The 20136-nt window shown below is 44.2% G+C and overlaps 1 protein-coding gene across 3 annotated transcripts in view; it reads right to left on the bottom strand.

The window, feature by feature from the left end:
- Positions 1–20136, bottom strand: part of ACTN4 (actinin alpha 4) — a 77891-nt gene that overhangs the window by 17464 nt on the left and 40291 nt on the right. For all 3 annotated transcript variants that reach the window (XM_072608307.1, XM_072608305.1, XM_072608306.1), the window contains exons 2-8: positions 10719–10833; positions 10336–10455; positions 7983–8069; positions 4210–4297; positions 2854–2932; positions 1781–1862; positions 2–87 (exon numbers count right to left, since the gene is read on the bottom strand). In XM_072608307.1, coding sequence (XP_072464408.1) covers positions 2–87; positions 1781–1862; positions 2854–2932; positions 4210–4297; positions 7983–8069; positions 10336–10455; positions 10719–10833 — 657 coding nt within the window. The remainder of the gene's footprint in view (position 1; positions 88–1780; positions 1863–2853; positions 2933–4209; positions 4298–7982; positions 8070–10335; positions 10456–10718; positions 10834–20136) is intronic.

The following is a 20136-nucleotide window of genomic DNA, read 5'->3' as shown; positions in this document are numbered from 1 at the left end:
CCTTCTGCGCTCCCGAAAAGGCATGGTAGAAGCTGGACACATAGGTCATAATGGCCTTCTCATCAGGACGGGCTGTGTTCACGATGTCTGAAAGTGAACAACAAGGGTTAAAGCAGCTGGCAGATGGCAACCTGCTCACTGGGGTGGGGGACTGAAGGGAAGGAAAGGAGGGCACAGGGGTGCCAGGTTCAATGACATACCAGGAAAGCAGTTGGCTGCTGCCGCCTAGGAGACAACATTAGTGTGATGGAAGCGCTCTACCCCCAATTCTGCCACTAATCAGCCATGCCACCTCAGTTCAGCTCCTTCCCCCCACCCTGGACCTCTGATGAACCATCTGTAAAATGACAGGACCAAACATGATGTCCTGCCTGACATTCTCTATGCCTTCTCCCAATGGTATAGTATTGAGGAAGTTCCTAAGATTACACAGAAAAAAAGACCCATGCCAGAAGGATTGCTTGCAAGGCTCATTTCTCTGGAAGAAAAAGGACCATCAGACCAGGGAAATGATCATTCATTATGTACAAGGAACAGGACTACTCCAAAGGAAGCTTTCCACTTTCAGGAAAGCTCCTAGGGTTTTGTAGTTGTTGAGTTGTTTCAGTCATGTCCAACTATACGTGACCCCAGTCAGTCCATGGGGTTTTCTTGGCAAAGATCCTAGCGAGTTTTGCCATTTCCTTCTCCAGCTCGTTTTATAGATGAGGAAATTGAGGCAAATAAGGTTAAATGACTTGCACAGGGTCACACAGCTAGGAAATGTCTGAGAGTGGATTTGAACTCAGGAACATGAGTCTTCTTGACTACAAGTCTGGCACTCTATCTACTGTTGTCACCTAGTTGCTGCTTTCAGGGTTAGGGAAATAGGAAATTCTCAAGGCCAAATCCTGCCCAAGGGGAAAAATAGGGCCCACCTCTACTGGCTCTTGACTCCACAAAGCAGTAAGAACAAATGGCTTATGGCCATCTGCCTTGAGGAAGGCCCTTTCTTGGACCTCTGACCAATAAGGACAAAGGGGTGAGATAAGAACCTTGCTTTGTTGTTATTCAATTGTGTCTGACTCTTTGTGACTCCATTTTGGGTTTTCTTGGTAGAGATGTTGGAATGGTTTGCCATTTCCTTCTCCAGCTCATTTTACAGATGAGGAAACTGAGGCAAACATGGGGTAGTGACTTGCCCAGGGTCACCTACTGTGTGCGTGTGTGTGTGATCAGATTTGAACGTAGGAAGAAGAGTCTTCCTCTATGCACTGAACCACCTAACATCTTGCTAGAAACTAAATAAAAAGTCCTCTGTGCAAATCCAGCCTGTTTCAGAAATCAAGTTCTGCTTTCTATGACTATCCTGTCCTACATGGCTTTTTTTTCTTTTCTCTGACACCTTTTAATACTACTGTCTACACTAGAGGTTTCAAAAAATCAGCCTGCAAAACTCCCAAGGTACAGCCCAAATGAGATTAAAATGTACCTGGGAAAAGTGTCACAAAATAAAAATACAGAGATAATGGTGATTTCCGGTTTTTTAAGTCCACATGCAGCTAGCCTCCAAGGTCCATTTCAGTCTGAGTTTGACACCAGGTACGTGGACCATTCATTTTGCCATGGAATGGTATATGACAAGGTCATGGCCACGTACTTGTCTATGTTTTATGTGTGCTCATTTTATTTTAGAATGACACTCTAAGCACCTTGAAGAAAGAGGCACAAGGCAGACCCTCAGAACAGACTTGCTACACCAACACCTAGGAAATTAAAGACCAGTAATCCAAGTGCTTACCCTCTGCATCCAACATCTTGGGGATATCTAGATACTTCTCAGCGACTTCAAAGGCATTGTTCAGGTTTGTAACAGGGTCATCCTGGAGGGAAGACAAGAAGGTGAGTGATCTACTAGGGGCTGGTAGAACAAGTAACTGTCTAGAGAGGAAAGAGATAGGGAAAAGAGGGAAGTCTTGGCCTCCACTTCTGCTAGGACCTACAGCAAGTATTTACTTTCAACAAGCCGGGTAAGCCATAAGGAATCACTAATGCTAGCAGAAGAGGGGAAAGACCACACAAACCAGGCTACAGCTAATCTGAAAGGTTCATTTTAGATTTGGCCATAGGAAAAGAAGAACCAACAAGGAATTCAAATGATGACTTCTCCACATGGCTGCCAGATTCATTTTCCTATACCTTCACTGCACACATTAGTCTCTCCTCACTCCCCCACTGTCACTCCCCAAGTTAAAGGCTAAAGTTCCAAGGAAAGCATTCAAGGCCTTCCACAACCTGGTCCCCTCATTGACCCCTTTGACTCCAGTCAATCGAAATTCTTCATGCTTCTTTCAACATCCATGTTTCTGCCTCATTTTTTGTAAATTACAAATTTTTGTAAATTTGTGCCTAGCCCCAATTCCAATGAGGGGGCTACAGTATAGGTCCAAGCTTTACCTGGGTACCCTTGCCAACTGCCCTCACCCTCAGTAGCTTCATCACTTTCTAAACTCTTATAATTCTGATTTTACCTACTGTCCACCCTGGTATGAACACTGTCTTAGCATCCTGCAAATGAACTGGCACATAAGAAGGGATGAGGAAATGTCTAAGGATGGATCAGAGGAACTTCCCTTCCAGTCAAGTGGAGTCCTCAAAGACCAGACAAGGACTGGGCTTACCCAGACTTCAGTAGTTGTAGGTTAGTCACAGGGCCTGGTTTTAAAGGAATAACAAGGAGGCCTCAGGATTGCAAGAATGAGACAGTACCAACAAGGATGCCAGTTGGAAGATTTGCTTTCCACACTGCCCTGGGAAGCCAACAGCAGTGTGCTGCCCATCAGCAGTGGTATATGGTTTACACGAGGAGCCTACCTTCCGCAGCTTGTCATACTCTATCAGCTCTGGCCGATGCCTGTGGATCAGGGCGTTGAAAGCGAGACCATCCTTCCAGCTGAGAAAAAAGATGTGTGTGAGTTTTCTTCCTTTACTTCTTTAGAAGCAGACTTTACTAAAGTCTCACAGTCAGTGATTAGTTTTGAGAAGAATAATAGGAGATCCACCGGATGAACAGTTGGAAGAGCCCTTAAAGATAATCTAGTCCAGTTTCCTAATTTTCCAGATTAGGAAACCAAGAGACAGAGAGGTAAGCAGCTTTACGAAGGTCACACAGGGAGGAAAACAGCCCAGTCAAGAGTTAAACTCAAGTCCTCTGAATGCAAAGCCATGACTACTCGTTCTGCTGTCCCAAGGTGTAGTACGTTAACCACCTTCTTCAATGGTTCATTTGGTCAGCATTTTATAAAATTGGCACAATGAATACAGGGTGAGACTTGGAGCAAGGATAACCTGAGTTCAGATTCTGCTCTGGAGGCCTGAAATGTCTGGACTGGTTAAGTCCCTTCACTTCTCTGTGTCTGTTTTGTCATCTGTAAAATGTGAATAAAAACAGCAACTCCCTTACAGAGTTATTGTGAGGATCAAGTGATTTACCACATGGAGAGTGCTCTGCATACCATAAAACGCTAAATAAAAACTAGGAGATGATTAGATTTTACCGAGGACTCTGACAGTTTATATGGCTTGCACAAATTTACTTCTTAGAGAATTCTCTCGTTTGTTAGGGGCCACACCTAAAGGAGGGATATTAAGGGTAATGGCTAGAGATGGAGAGATGAAACTAGACGACTAAGAAGCAATGAGTGTGGCACAAGGAGCCCTGGGCTGAGAACAGAGACCCTGGGCCACAATCCCAGCTCTTTTACCCGAAATCTTGGAAGTGACCTTGGGAGAGTCACTTAAGCTCTCGGATTGTTTTTTTTCCTCTTAAAATGAAAAGGAATGCACTAGATAGTGTCCAATTTCCAGCTCTAAATCTCCATAATCCTATATAACCTTTCACAGTTTTGTTCTCACATCTCAGACTCTTGTTTTTAAGAAAGATAAAGGTGAATCATACAGGGCTTCAATAATAGGGAACAACATTATTTCAGAAATGTGATCTGACAACTTATCTTGTCTGGATTTAAAATGTATCTACTCAACGAAAGCCCCCCCCTCCCCCCCCCCGCAAAAATTTCTCTGGGGCTGCCAGCTCTCTGAGGTTATAGTAAGTCAGGAGCACCTAAGGCTCCTCATGGCCCCAGCAGCTCTGCTTTTTCTAAAGCAGGAAGCAGTGTCCTAGACCAGGGTTATAGGCCTGAGACAGAGATACTGACCTCAGAGGCTTACCTGATGTGGAAGTTCTGCACGTTGACATTCTTGTATGGCGCAGTCTTTCTCTGACACCAGAGAAGGAGACCCTCCTTGGCAGAGGTCTCTGAGAGACAGACAAAAACAGTGAACACTAATGCCAGACTCGACTCACCCACAGGTACAATGTCTGCCCACCAGAAGCATCTGCCACAGACACTAATGCAATAATGACATCAACAACTTTCCACATAGTTCCAAACCAGTGGCCTTGTTCTCTCTCTTTTTTAGCCTCCTTTCTTAACCTCTCATTCTTTTTTAGGCATTGGTTCCATGTGCCTAATCAGCTTCCTCTTTCAGGGACACCATACTTCAAAACTACGTTCTACAGAAAACCCTGAAGCCTCAAACAACTCTACCTGATCATAATCTTTTCTTGTTCTCATTTCCTCTGCCTTATGGTACCTAACCTGTTCTCCATCTTCACTGTGGCCTTCACCTTCTCAGTCCCTCAGATTTTTCCCAGGCCATGATCTCTTGACCTCTACACTCACCTCCCTTCTCTAGTTTGATTCATTGGTGAATCAACTCTCCACCGTCACTAATCTCTTGCTGCCCTCATCTCAAACTACCACTGATAATTCTCTGCCAATTCCCAGCCCTACCACCTACCTCCTATTCACAAGAGGCTGAATGGAGCTGGAGGAAATCATGAAAACATGTTGACTGGGCCCTCCCTGCAGCGGTAAATATTCCATTCCTCTCTAATTGGTTTGCTAACCCACTCTCCACAGACCTGTCCCAATTCTTCTCATTTCCCTTAACCCTCTCGATGAGAACTCCCAACTTTCTCTATCACTCAGACATCTCTCTTGGGCTCCCCCCCAGTGAAGAGGTGGTCACCTCTGCTCTCTGCACATTGGAGGCCATTAGCTCATCATGTATTTTTCTACGGCCTACACTTCATCATCTTTCCCCATGGCTCAGCCAACCATAAAAACCTCCGCTTGGAAGACGCAGAACTACTGAACCACTGAAGAATATTGTCCTTGGGTTTCCTGTTCTTCAGAGCTTTCCTCTTCCTCTGACCTCGTCACTGAATTCAAGCTGACCTTGTCCAACCTACTAATCAGCTTTTATGATCTTCCTGATCAGCTGTCTTTCAAGGCTGAGCTTTCTGGCCCTGCTGACCACTTCTCCTCCCTGGGTTTTCATGATGCTGCACTCTGTCAGGCCTCGCCTCAGAATCCATGCTGTATCTGTTCACAGTGGGCATGCCTCCCCCAGGGTTCTGCACGGAGCCTCCTTCTCTTTCCAGTCAGCACCCTCTCCCTTGCTGATCTCGTCACTTCCCACGGACTTCATAATCACCTCAAAGCAGATGATATTCCAGTGTCAGACTCTCTGCTGAGCAAGTCACACAACTCCAGCTGCCTCTTGTATCCCTCAAACTGGATGTCTCACAGAAGGCTCAAAATCCATTCATCTTCCCCTTTCATCCCTTCTCCTGGATTTCCTTATTACTTACCCAAGGCTCCATTCAGTAGGGCTCATACTCTCAGCTGTCATCCTTGACTACTCATTCACACTCACCCCTTTACCACATCTCTCATACAAGTCTCTTGTTTCTCCTCTGACACAATACAGCTGCCACCCTGCTGTAGGCCTTGTCATTTAGATCATTTTGACTGCCTCAAGTCTTCACAATTCCAATCGTTGTCCACTTGGCTGTCAGGGCCTGTGTCACCCTCTCTAACCAATGAGTTCCACTAGCTCCTTATCACCTTCAGTAGCCAATCTAAACTTGTCTCTTGTGTAAAACTCTTCATAACCTGGTCCCTTCCTATTTTTCCAGTCTCTACACACTTTGGACCACTCATACAAGCTATGGGCTACCCAGAGTGGCCTCCATGCTGTCTCATAGAACACACCATCTCCCATATCCATGCATTTGCACCAATGTTACACAAGCGTGGCAGGCTCTGTCCCTCACCTCTACTTCCTAGCTTTCTCCAAGACGCAGGCCAAACTCCACTTTTTGCCAAAGCCTTTCATGGTCTGACATGAAAGTCTTTTGGTATTACTTTCATTCACTCTGCATATATAATGGGGTTGGATATTTACATGTTTTCTCCCCTAATCAGAATATACACTTCTAAAGGCTAGGATTTTTTTTTTTTTGGTCTTTTTTTTTGTATCCCCAGACTATAGTACAGTGCCTTGAAGACAGTAAGCTTAACAGGTACCAAGATAACATTTTCTTGCTCTTCACAGAAAGAGTATGATGTATTATGATAAAGTAAACTATCCCTCACCAAATGACACATCAAAATTAAAACTCTTCAGGTGGAGGGGGAGAAAAATAAAAGGGAAAAAAACCCCAGATTTTACTTTTAATTTTCAGTACCTGAGAGGCCTAGGAGGCCCCAGAAAATATAATTTGGTACCCAAAAGTGAATTATCCCCTACATCTTTAATAAAAAAAAAATGATAAAATATCATTTCTTTGAACTTCTACTGGCAGATGTTGTTGCTGAAATGTATATTCTTGATGACAAAGGCTAAACAAAGATACAAAATACATGTTTGCTAACTCCATGCTCCCAGCACCTCATGCATGAGTGATAACACTTCTGTCCTGGAAAGAATCAAGAACTGAGAGCTGAAAAGGTTTTTGGATGTCATCGAGTGCATTCTTCTGTTTCAGATATTAGGAAACTGAGGGCGGGGGATGAGGGAAAATTTGAACTAAGACTTGGGACTCCAAACCTAGTGCTCACTCCTCTATAAAAGCTGAATTCTTCTCTCGTAATCCTTAGTGGCATAAGCTACTCCAAGAGAAGGAAGGGAAGTGAAAACTGCTGGATGTTCTTTGCGTGGAAGCAACAAGAAGGATGGGACCTTTTCAGAAAGGAAAGTTTGCTTCACTAAGTTGCCAGCACACTATCTGAAAGGTAAGAAGTCGGTGAAGACAAATGGGGATTTCTGCCCCAGCAAACAGGCTCTCACGTAAGGAATCAGCTAGTTCTGCAGACTAAGTGTATAAAGTTCTCTGGGGATAGAAAAGAAAGTCTAGGTCTGTGTGGGCTAAAGAAAAGACTAGACAATGTACATTTAGGGCCCGTGAAAGAAAGTGAGTTACCCTTACCCAAGACCTCAGAGATCAGGGCATGTAAAGAACCAATGTACCCACATTTGGAAAAACTGAGCTGAACTGAGTAAAAGAAACTGTTGAATAAGGGACTATTTTCCCTTCCTAATTAGGTACCCCACTGAGTTATGCTGGCTGCAGTACCTCTCTTTTCTCATCATACATCACACACAAACCAGGCAGCCTGGAATGTGATTCTGCAAGTGGAGGTGAGACAAAGGAAAACAATTGCCTATGCTGTTTCACATCCAAAGCAAAGAAGGAAGTGACACTGGCATCTCTAGCGAAGTCAGGATCAACAGATTTTGTTCCAGATTCTGTTATGACTTTGGGCATGTCACCTCATCTCTCTGGGACTCAGAATTCCCATCTGCCAACCTCCTATGAGTGTATCCAATGAGCTAAAGGATGTCCAAGGGTCTTTGGAATAAAATGGGCCACATATGGAAGATCAGAGAAGACACTCATGATGGGATGATTAGGATTTATCCAAGACTATGGACCAAAGATGCTAGATGTTACACTTGAAGAAAGGGCCAATTCCCAACAAAATGCCCTACTGAAATAAGCCCAGAGGAATACAATCTGAACAGACAAGTACGATATTAGCATGTCTCCCATGAAAGTTGGACAGCTAAGTCAGCAGCCAGTTAGCGCTTACCTTCCACTGAGATGTCCTGGATGGCAAATCGAAGAATAATGGTCCAAATCATGCCCAATGTCATCTTTGCATTGCCATCCACAATCTCTGAAAATAGCACACAAAAGAATCCTCAAAGTTACGAAGGTTTCATAAAGAGTACAATTCACCAGCCTGACCCCACTGGAAGTAATATGGTGCCTCTCACCTCTCTTCAGAGAGTGGGTGAATGTATAGTTGTGGATAGAGGTACTTATTTTCAGACTTGGTCAATATGACAGTACTTATGTTACTAAAACAGTTCTGTTGGAGAAGGGGCAGTTACTGAAAGTAACGGTTACATATTTTTTAAAAAGAACATCAGTATTTTTAAAAAAGGGCAGTACTCTCAAAGTGGTGAAAGCCATCTCCTATCAAGGTATCTGACTTGGGTAGTTTGAGTGGTGCATAACTCCCTCTCCTGAGGCAATGTTGTCAGCACTCCAGAAGGTTTCTCATCTCATGATTTTTGTCCTGAACCACAGGGCCAGATCCCTTCAGCTCTTTCTGGCAGCTCAGATACCACCCCACTGCTTTGCTAGGTCAACAGAACTTCTCCAAGTTACCTACATTTTCTTACCAGGCTAGCCTCTTAGTTCTCTGAAGAGCAGAAGGTTACCATAGATGGGGGCTAGGAGGCAGCATTAAGAGGAGAAGAGGCAGACATTTTTAGGTTGAGTTTTTCCTCAAAATGAAAACTGACACTTGCTTCAAGCCTGGTTTGCCAAAAACATCTCCCCTGCTTCTTTCCAATCCCATCTCTATTTATATATCAGAATTACAGCAAAGTAAATGCTGCTGTTAGAAGCAAAATGCTAGAGCCAGACCAGAAGAGAGAAGCACTCAAGGACAATGAATCTTAGGATTTGGATCTTTTTTTTTTTTTTAACTTACACCCCCCTCCCCTCACTCCACGAACAACTTGAGTGCCAGAATGTAGACTTGGCATCCCTCAAAGAAATACCTTACAGTGATACTTGGAACAACACAAATAAACTGTGTTGGCATTTGGGCCAAATTCCTTAATCTAGTCATTAATAACAATTAGTTTTCTTTGTTTTTCTAAAAGCTGGGACAATATGGATATCCCAGGAAAGAAAATCTACATTGACTAATAACTAAAATTGCGAGCTGTGTTGGATTCCAAGCTGCTGGCCCCAATCTGCTTTCACCTCCTCTCTAAAGTGCCTGTGAGCTCTGTCATCTGTGGCTTCATATGTATCTGGCCACTAGACTGAGGGAATATTCACTCCAGGGTTTTTTTCCCCTTGAAGTGTGGTGGCTTGAGGAAAGAGATTGGAAGTGAGGTATTCTCCTCATCCACTAAAGACAGGTGGGCAGAAAATGGACCGAAACTAAAGCATGAGGTATCCATGTTCTGTCTGGACAGTTTCTATTACAAGGAGCTTGCTGATGTGGAGATTTTCACACAAGGCTAGGAGCTGGAAGAGCTAGTGCACCAGTATGACCAAGTATGGCCTTTTCTGAAGCCCCTCAATGAAACGAGGACACATTCAATCTACCCTGTGCGCTGGGCTCAAGTCTAATAATTTGCCTCTGTGTCCAGGAACAAGCATCTGCTATTCACTGAACCCAGGGGAGTCCGTCATTAGCATTTGTAAGAAATAAATGAATAACAGCCAACAAAAGGTGAAAACCAATCTGGATGTGGGTCTATGAGTCTTCTTTGATGATAGCATTATTTTCCCAGTATAAAATTCATAGTTTCAGGATTCTCTCTGTTCCGAACTACCCTGTGCCACACTGAACTTCTTGTTCCAAACCCCCTGTCCCCAAAAGTGCCTTTCTCGTATGAGGGCTATCGGGGCTCTAAAAAGACCTTGGGATCGTTTCCAACATGTGGCAATGTTCTCTCTGTCCCCAGGCTGGCTGACTCACAAACGCACACTTTTGATTAAAAAGACCCAGCATAAGGCCACATCGTCCGTATACTGCTAGAAAACCATCTGAAGGGCATGTTCTACTGATGTGGTTAGGATGGTCATTTTGTTTCCTTTCCTCAGAATTAATCTGAAAATGCTGATTTTCCCCTTTACTATATAAAAATGATTTGCTCTAACAGGAAAGCAAATAACATAAGGCTTCATAAGAACAAAGATCAATTTAATCACAGTCAAATCAAGAAAATATTTTATAACATTTTGGAATGTTTATGAGACCCCTGGTTTTCCAAAATGAAATGCCAATATCAGCTATCCTTCTTCCTGACATGATGACTCCATCATATACGGCCTTATACTCAGTTTGATATGTCAGGGTCAAAAATGAAAGAACAAGCTGGCACTTAATCCTAGAGATACCATCCTCAACTCACCTTCAGCCCCTATGGAGACCAGCTTGACACCTTTGCTTGCAATGAAGTCCAGGGCTTTGTTCACATTGTTAATTTTGTGCACTCTCATTTTCCCTCGCTCTGGTTTAGGCAGCCGTTCCCCTGCAGAGATGAAGGGAGGGAAAGGACAGAAAACAGGTTTTGAGTTTCTTGATCCACTTCACAAATATGCTGCCAGTTAATTCCCCAGCCCAAAACACTTAAAACTCTCCATCCCAGGACAATGCCCAGAGCTGACAGATGGACACCCCAATCCAAAAGCACTACAGTAGTTAGGTAATTTCACCCTTCTCTACAGCAACCATTTTGTAGGGTAGTTTCCACAGTTTTTCTGCCAAGACCTCTATATATGTTACAGGCCTTACCTGAAATAACCTCTAAGAGAAGCATGAGTTTGAGTCCATCTCTGAAATCCTCATCAATGTTCTCGATTTGAGTGCCAGCTTTCCGCAAATGAGAGTTGCACCATGCTGTGAAGGTCTAGGAGCCCAAAAACTCTGGATTAGGGTACAGTATGCTTATTTACAATCACGTTCCCAGACAGCCTTCTTTAAGTGGGCCAGTTTACCTTCAACCAGACAGACCAGGATCAGCCATGGCTCCTAACCAAGCAAAGAGCACAGTGCTGTGTCCCAATATGTGGTCTTCAGCACCAAAGTCCTCACCATAAAGCCAAGCTTGCTTGTCTGCCTGCCCACTCAGGGATTCATGGTAAAGGCAAAAAAGTAAGCCCCTACGTAGCATCCTGAATGTTAGAGTCAGAGGAGCCCTTATCATATGGAACATAAAACTAATGTCAAAGCAGGAATGATCTTTAACGGCTATCTACCCTAACTTCGTTTTGGAGCTGAAGCTAAGAGAGATGAAGGTATCTGCAATATGACATTGAAAAGAGCATGGAATGTGGAGGCAAAAGAAATGCAACTGAATCTTGGCTCTGTACTTAGTACCTATATGACCTCTGGTTGTAAGGCATCTAACCTCTCACTAATAAAATGAAAGGGCTGCCCAGGGAAAACATGAAAGGGACTGCATTCTTTTATCGCCGTACAAAACTGTGGAGAGCTTCACCGTGGGCAGGGGTACCTTTGGACTAGAGAGGCTGCCTCTGTTCACCAACAATAAATGGTGCATGTTGATGCCTATGTCTTGTTCACCGCTCCCACTGCACATCCTCTTGTGCCTTCACTAACTGATCACATGACCCAACCTGCCCAAACCAAAACCATAAACTGCAGTTTCCAACTGCCCTAATCTAAGAATAGTAACTCATATGTCTACCACATTTTAAGGCTTGAAAAGTGTTTTCTTCAAGCCAATATTATGTGGTATACAGTGAAGGATGGCTATCCACATCTTATAGATAAGGAAACTGAGGCACAGAGAGGCAAAGTGCAGACTGTGGAATGAAACTAGCCTTACATCACACAGCAGATCATAAAGGTCCCAGAGTTAGACAGACATGCTCAAAGAAGAAGGAACAAAAGGTTTCTGAAAATCTTCTAGGGATCCCAATGTATTGGCAATACAAGACATGGCTCCATTTCTGGAGTGCTTTCCTTCTCTGATACTTAAAGAGGCAATAAGTGGGAAATACAAATAAAAGCATAAACAGAACACCCCCCCCCCCACCAGAAACAGCCATGGCATGAACCAAAGAGGGGGCAGTACGATCAGTACAGTTCCTAGGAAGGGCATGTCACAAGACACTGTCAACAAAAGGAAGAAGAGGAGATGTTTTTTTTCACATAAGTGTGCCTAAGTCTCTTTTGGGGAAAAGGCCATCTATGCTCATTCTCACTGAAGTGATACTGGGGAAGGGACAAGATTCCAGGCTAATCTTGTGACTTTCTCCAATTGCAGGGGCTGGCACAAGGCCAACCCAAAGTACAAAGTGGCTTACCAGTCCAAGCCTGTAACCAGCCAGATAAGCTAGCAGAGGGGGCAATACAGAGGAGAGCTAGAACTCTTTCCAAAGAGGCTGCAGCCAAGTACCATTTGTTTTGACAACTGTTACCAGCTATGCTCATTCACAAAAAGATACAACACAACAAACCCTCCTAGACAGAGTAGCCACTTAATTAATACTTGGTGCTGCAGAGAATGAATGGATAGACCAACAGATTTCTGAGCTCTAACAACGTGTGCTAACTCTGACAGTGTCCTAGATCTCCACTCCTGATCAGAAGTGGAGTTCTTGGGACGTGGAGGGGAGCAATCAAGGACTATGGAAGAAATGAAACAGTTGGGGGGGGGGGGGCGGAGAAGAGAGACTGGGAAAGCCATGCTGTGGCTCCTCTGCACAGATAACCACTGATTCTAGAGCTGAAAGGCACCTGAGATCACCCTGTCAAAATGGATTTTACGTAAGAAGAAACAGAGGCTCAGAGATTAGTTATGTGACTTGCTCAAGGTCACATGGCTATTACGTGGCAGAGCCAGTGCTCAAAACCAGGTTTCTCGCCTGACTAACAATACAGTGGTAAAGGAGGGAGAGAGAGCAGAAGGAAGGAAGGATTTCTAGTCAATCAACAAACATTTATTAAGCACCTACTGTGTTCAGGCATTGTGCTAATTGCTGGAGATACAAAAAGAGACAAAAAACAGTCCCTACTCCTTGAAGAGCTAACAATTTAATGTACAGAATATATGCAGGATCAAGAGAAAATAAAAGTAGGGAGAGGGGCACTAGATTTCAGAGGATTGGAAATGGTTTTCTGTAAAAGGTGGCATTTTAGTTGGGATTTAAGGGAAGTCAGGAAATGGAGATAAGAGCTGAAGGGCAGTGTATTCTAGGCACCTGGGACAGCCAGAGAGAATGCCTGGAGCAGAGAAAGAGAAAGTTTCTTGTTTGTGGAACAGCCAGGAAGCCAGTGTATATGGTGGATTGGAAAGGCAGGAGAGGGTTAGGTTCTGAAGGACATTGCAGCTGATTCTGGCAGTGAAGGGGGCCAACTCTGGTGAATGAATGGAGGATGGACAGAAGTGGGGAGAGCCTAGAGGCAGGTAGATCCATCAGCAGGTTACTGCCACAGTCCAGGGGTGAGGCAAGGAGAGCCTGCACCAGGGAGGTTGGCAGGGTCAGAGGGCAGAAGAGGGGCATTGGTGATATTGCAAAAGTGAAACTGGCTGGTCTGCAGGAGGGAGGGGAGTGAGAAGTAGAGGATGACACCTCGGGTGTGAGCCTGAGGGAGTAGGAGGATGGTATTACCCTCAATGGTAAGAGGGAGGGTCAGCTTAGTGACAGGCACTATGCTAGGCACTTTACAACAATCTTGGGACTGAGGTGCTATTGTTATTTGCTTTACACTTGAGGACACTGAGGTAGGCAGAAGTTAAGTGACTTGCCCAGGGTTAAACTTAGCAAATGTCTGAAGTTGAATTTAAACTCAGATCTCCCTGACTCCAAACCCAGAGTTCTATCCATTGTACTACCCAGCTGTGGCTAGTTCAAATCTGCTCTGCCAGGCAAAACCCCAAAAGAACAGGTGTTCTCTATGCCCTGATGCTGGATACTAGTTTCAGGAGCACTCAACTTCCACCAAAGAACAGATATCAATCTAGAAGTGAAAACCTGTCTGACTACATGTGACCCTCTAACATACCAAGTCTGTGACAGTGGGGCTTGAACTAGGGAGCTAATAAATGAAGAGGGCAGGGTTATTGCTGTCTATTCCTGCTCAGCATCTGCATGAAGTCTAACATGGATTTGAGATTTGAATAAAGCTTGTTTCCCCTTCCTCTCAACTTGCATCTGCTCTGCTCAAGCCAGGCCAAACTCACTGTTTGCCTGAACGATTAGGCTGGCCTTGCTCTTCTTCGGTCAGTTGCCATGGCCCCGCCTGTTAACTCTCCCCTCTGTCCAGTCAAAGCTTCCCTATGCTTCAAGGCTGAGCTAACCTCCCTAATGATAGCCAGTCATTTGGCTTCCTTTTGAACAGTCCCTACAGGCCACAATATACCTGCTTGTATTTTTTAAATTGAACCTGTGATTTCACCAGTGATGGGAGTTTCAAGTAAGACGTTTTCCTACACTGATGCAGATTCTACACTTCTCTTGGAAAGTTGGGAAGCTAAGTTACTAACCCAGGGTCACACAGTCAGTTTGTACTAAAAATAGGATGTGAATCAAAGTGTTCTAGACTCCAAAGCACTACATCATGCTGCCTCCAACATCTTATAAATCAGTTTCACAAGGCCCAGGTAGAAGCAGTTCATCTGCACAAGGTTTTGGGGCTTTTGTTAACGGCACACAGTGGCCATCAGAATGGCCATTTCATTTTTGGGCTGTATGCAGAGGCACTAGGTCCAGGGGTTGGCCTTCCTGGCCTAATCAGACCACAGACGGACTGTGGTCACTTCTGAACCAACAACACATTTTGCTGAGGACTCTGATGAGCTGGAGGTCAGAGGAGCCACTGGAAGGGTCCTGAGTTCATGCCTGAAGTTACAAAGGATGTTTAGCATGTCTAGCTGGGCTCCAGAGGGAAGAGCTAAGAGCAATGCAAAGAACTGCTGCTGCACAGCCCTCTTAGCCCCCAAGAAATTCTAACTTGCTCTAAGGGGAAGCTTCCTAAGTGATAAGAACTCTCTGCTAGTGGCCTGAGTCACCTCAGAGGAGGGTGGTCTTTGCCTTAGTACAGGTTTTACAGCAGTCTGGAGGGTTACTGGAGACATGGTAGAAAGAATTCTTTCTTGTGCAGGTATGTTTGACCTAGGGGGCTGGTGAGTTCTACGCTAATAAATCCAAGATTCCACATATAGAAAGTGAATTATAACTTCAATATCCACTTGCAGCACCTCAGTGTGGCACTAAGTACACAAAGAGCTGCCCCAATAGAAGCTAGCCAATAGCCTAGATATGCTTTAAAGGAAAACCTCTTCACCAAGGCCTCGCAGCAGTACGGTGATGACTCTGGGTAGTCCAAGAAGTTGCCAGTGGAGCACAAGCCCAGGCAGGTCCTACAGCCAACAAGGACTGACTGACACTATACGCATTTCATCCAAAGACTAAGTGCAGAGAGAGGCTCGTTACCCATCTACAAAGGCAAGGAGTGGCTGGGCTCTGCCTAGGTAGAAAAATGCTGACAAACTCCTACATCCTTTGAAGTAGGAAGTAGTAACAGTACAGAAGGAGAACACCAAGAGATGGTTGGTGACTGAAGCTGCAGGGAAGAGCTGCCTCTCAGGTCTAGAAGAGGAGTTCTGCTGACTTTGGATCGCCCTTTCACACAGGCAATGGGGGGAGGTGGATGATGAGCTACTCTTGAAATGCTGAGCTTGAGTGAAGGAAAATATAAGATAAGTAACATCTCTAACCTCTGAGTTAACCACAACTGATCATTTCCCAGAAGAAAGTAGCGACCCACAGAGCCAAGGCTAGAGAATGAATTATGTGTTAAAAATTCATGGCTTTTTTTCTAAACCATGCTATAAAAATAGCGTTCAGCTTAAACACTTCTCATTTTTACCTATTTTAGACTTCAGCTATGCAGGCTGATGCATAGCTTATGTTTCTATGGATCAAGCCCTAAAATCCAAGTCCCAGAACTTTTATAACAAAAGCATTAGATATTTCCTGTTGCCAAGTCTTAATTCATTTTAGACCTTAACTCTAGATGAGAGATTTCTTTTCATTAGGAGGAAAAAGAGACTCCAGAAGCAGGACAGTCCCTGCTTTTCCTAGGTTAAATTTCCAAATGTGCCACCATAGAAACCCAGTGATTTGGAGTGGTACAGGGAGAGCTGTTGAACTGGAGGAGCAAGAAACACAAACCCTGGGCTTCAGCTTCAATTTCATTTTAGAGTAACTATAGCTACCTGCCCTCCTTCCTTCCTCTGTTCTTTTAGTGAATATGGAAAGAGTGACAGGAAGACAGTCTCCAGCTTGTCTGGTTTTGATGGCAAATACCATTTTATAAGGGCTCCCACCCTCTGGGGCAACAGAGTGGTTAGACTGTGAGCCAACCAAGTAAGGCACCCATCCATACTAACAGAGTTTGGCTACTAGACTCTTACAGAAATAGATTAAAAAAAGAAAAGTGAAGGTAAAAACGGCTCTGCTGAGACACTGAAACGATAGCACAGACCGTAAATCCACCTTCATCAGAGTTATCTGATACAAGACAAAAATAAAACAAGCTAGTTTAAAACAAACTTCTCTACAGTACAACAACCAAGGCTTCCAACACCACTGGGAGGAACCAACAAAAGGGCATTCCGCCTTTTCCCTCAGGAGTGCTGCCTTGGCCACTGTGCCTGGGCCTTGATTTGGAAGTGGGGTGGACAGAGAGCTAGCTCTCAACTGGTTGTCTGGGAATCACAGAATCAAAGAATCTTAGAAACTTTCCAACGAAACAAAAATGTACTTTACAACAACCCCCAGAAACCATCACCTTTTTTGCTTAAAGCCCTGCAGTGAGGAGGGACTAGTGATGGGCAAAGGCAGCCCATTCCCCTTCTGGATAATTCTGATTATTGGGAAGTTTTTCCTATATCTTTCTCAATCATCTCCTCTGCAGTTTTTACCCAATGCTTCCACCTCTGCCCTCTGCGGTCACATATAACACATCTAATCCTTCTTCCCTCAAGTCTTCTCTTCTTTAAGCTAAATATTCCCAGAGTTCTTCCAACAGTTCTTCATATGACACAGTCCTTGCTGCCCACCCTTCCTGAGATGTATGAATGAATGACCATAATAACCCAGGTGCTGTCTGACTAGGACAGAGGATAGGAAGTAGTAGAGCCATTACCTCCCTAGTTTGGGATATTGTGCCTTTCTTAATGCACCTAATGGCTTGGCTAGTGATTCCTACCGTATCCCAGAGGATCCTATATTCAGAGTTGGAAAAGACTTAAAAAGGCAACCTAATCCAAGCAAATCATTCTGCCAGAGAAGTGAAATGACTTGTCCAAGATAGCTTTGAACTCAGGTCTTATGACTCCAAAAATCAGTCAACTAAATAATAACCCCAAGATCATTTCCAGCTGAACCATTATCAAGGCATTCTCCTTCCGTCTTCCTTTCTGGATTTGGGCTCATCATCCAAAGTGTTAGCTATATTTCCTAGTTTTATTTCATTTTCTCATGCCTTTGCCCAAATCGCTGATAAAAAAACAAAAACAGCCCTACTCCAAGCACAAATTTCTAGAGCACTCCAAGACATTGCTTTCTCAGAAGACATCAAACTATTTTAATGTCTGGGTCTGGCCTCAAATACCTAACTGGACAATTGTCTAGCCCATGTCTTTCCATCGTGTCCACAAGAAGAGCATGGAAGACTCTGTCAAAACTTTTACATATATACTTTAGCAAACTATACAACATTCCTGCGATCTACCAGTCTAAAAGCTCTGCCCAAAAAGTAAATGAGGAACAGGAATGGCCTGTTCTGGGGAAGTACACTGGCCCTTAATGATCAGTCCCCCTGTTTAAGTAAGCATCCCTTTAATCATATGTCCTACAATCTTTCCAGGAAGTAAAGTCAAGTTCATTGGCTTATTTGCAGACTCTCTAGTTTGCAACAAGGAAAGATGATCCCCTCCCTTTTTCAAAAAACTAGGATTACCTTCACTTGCCTTTTGGGTAACTTGCCAAAGCAAGAAAGACTTTTCTACTCAGAAGTCATTCCCACCTACCTACTCCAGTAAGAAGAAGAACCTACCCCAAGAACACTATTTGGAAAGGACACAGACTTTTTTTTTTGGGGGGGGGGGGGATGCCACACCCACAAAAAGAAGTGACTGCAAAAGCTGCAATTATATATCTGTAGCCTGCTATAGTCTCTCTGGATAGGGAAGGGAAAGAAACAAACACTTAGTGGTTCATGTAGGATATATTGTAATTCCCTATTTGCAGATCTGGATCTAAAAAGCTTTTTCTCAAATGATTTGTTAAACTGAACCTGAGTCACCTTCTCCAAAGCCGGTCATCTTCCTCTCTTTGCTGGGCCATAAAAGCCCTTCCTGAGTAACTAGCACCCTCCCACTAAGCTGGACTCCTGTGGGGAGTTGGTTCTAGGCAACCAGGAAGTGGGATGGATGGATGAATGAATGATGGGGATTGTTCCACCCCAAACACCCAGCCCCAATCATTGGAGACTGAGGTGATTTCAGCAGCAGGGAATGTGGCATCCATGAGCTTTAAATGAACCATTTATTGATGATGAGGGCCTCCCCACCTCCCCACAAAAGGAAAACTTTTCTTCTCTCAGTTGCTAATCTAATGAGAAATGAACTTTTAAAAGAAACCTCCAAAAAGACATCAAAGCAGTTTCCAAGGGACAAAATGCACTAATAGCCAAGCATTGCTTCTCAGAAAGAAGAGAGGTTTATTGATGCAATCATTCTAGTTTTAAAGAGCTTTGTTTCTCTTCCCTTCCAAATAGCTGTTACAAAACATATACTTAGCAGTGAGGGGGCAAGGACAGACAGAGCAAACTTGCACCTACAGAGGCCATTTAAAGAGAAGCTGAAATTCCTTAACAAACCAAAATAAAAGTTTGACTCATATAAAGCCTATTCTCAGCCTAAACCTTTCATGCTAAAAATGAGTTTGGCCAAATAAGCTCTACTTCAGCAATACACAGCCCTTTCCCTAAGTACACAGGTGAGTAACCCTCTCAAACAAAATAAAAAGGGAACGAGTTCCGACTTGCTTCTATCACACCAGACAAGACAAACCAACCAGCTGGATGTGACTCCTTATCACTACCCAGAACAGGATTCTAAGAGAAACTGTCCCCTGTTCCTGAGCTGCATCACTTTCCACTTCCTCTCAGAAAGGGAATGCTGGATGCTAAAGGTACTCTTCCTTCAGATTCCAAAAAGCTTAGGTGTCAGATATTTTCCCCAACCCCAAGCTAAGATAGGCCTGCCCTGTGGTGTCAGCCCTCAGCAAACAGAAGGTAGGGGCTTTGTCAAGACTTCGAGCCTAAATCTCCTCATCTTAAATACCGTATCAGGTCTGTTGCTCCTCCGGGGCATCAGGTGCACTGTGGGTGACGAAGGTGTCCCACCTCCTGAACTCAGCCCTTGCCTGCTGTGGTATTTGATGCTTCCCATGTTAAGTGTATCCATAGATTCTTCAGGAAGCAGTTCCAGGGCTCCGACACATAGGAGGGAGAGCTATTTATTCCTATGGGCAAACACCTACCACCCTTCTTATCATCCATTGGTCAAGTTATTTTCAGGTCTGCCAGAGAGAACTGGCCCCTGTGGGGTTCATTTTCATGCTACTGGAAGGACAGCCAGCTCACCTGCCCTCTGGCCTGTGCCACTACAAAGCCCCTTTTCAGGCTGCAGCCAAGTCTGAAGAAATCTGGGTTACAAGATTTCCTAAGAGCAAAGTAAAATACAGCAACTGTACCAGACAGCAGTGAAGCCCAAATTAAATGCCTGTCTTCAAGCAGCTTATATTCTAAGATCCCATAAGACATGGGAGACATGAACAAAGGGAAATGGCCTGCTGTGAACAGAAACGGCAGCTTCTTCCCCTGTTTCCTATCCTCACCTTCTGCTCACTTTAATGAGGGTTAAGTGTGGGAAGCACAAGAGGAGTTAAGACAGAAGGAGCCACCTGAGCCTGTCAACTCTGTTTTCTGCTCCTGTTACTAGGTGGGGAGTCATCAGCATGGGTGCCCCCACAGGCCCTCATCAGCTGGATAGCATCGGTCCATACAAGTTCCTAACTCAGCTATTCGAAGAATATCTTATCTATATATTCCTGGGAAAGAATTCATAAAAACAACCCATTCCTGTATACTTTAAAATTTACCAAAAGGG

This window comes from Notamacropus eugenii, chromosome 5 (genome assembly GCF_028372415.1).
Source record: "Notamacropus eugenii isolate mMacEug1 chromosome 5, mMacEug1.pri_v2, whole genome shotgun sequence".
NCBI lineage: Eukaryota > Metazoa > Chordata > Mammalia > Diprotodontia > Macropodidae > Notamacropus > Notamacropus eugenii.
Note: the sequence above shows the minus strand (reverse complement) of the source record. Positions and strands in the feature narration are given on the sequence as shown.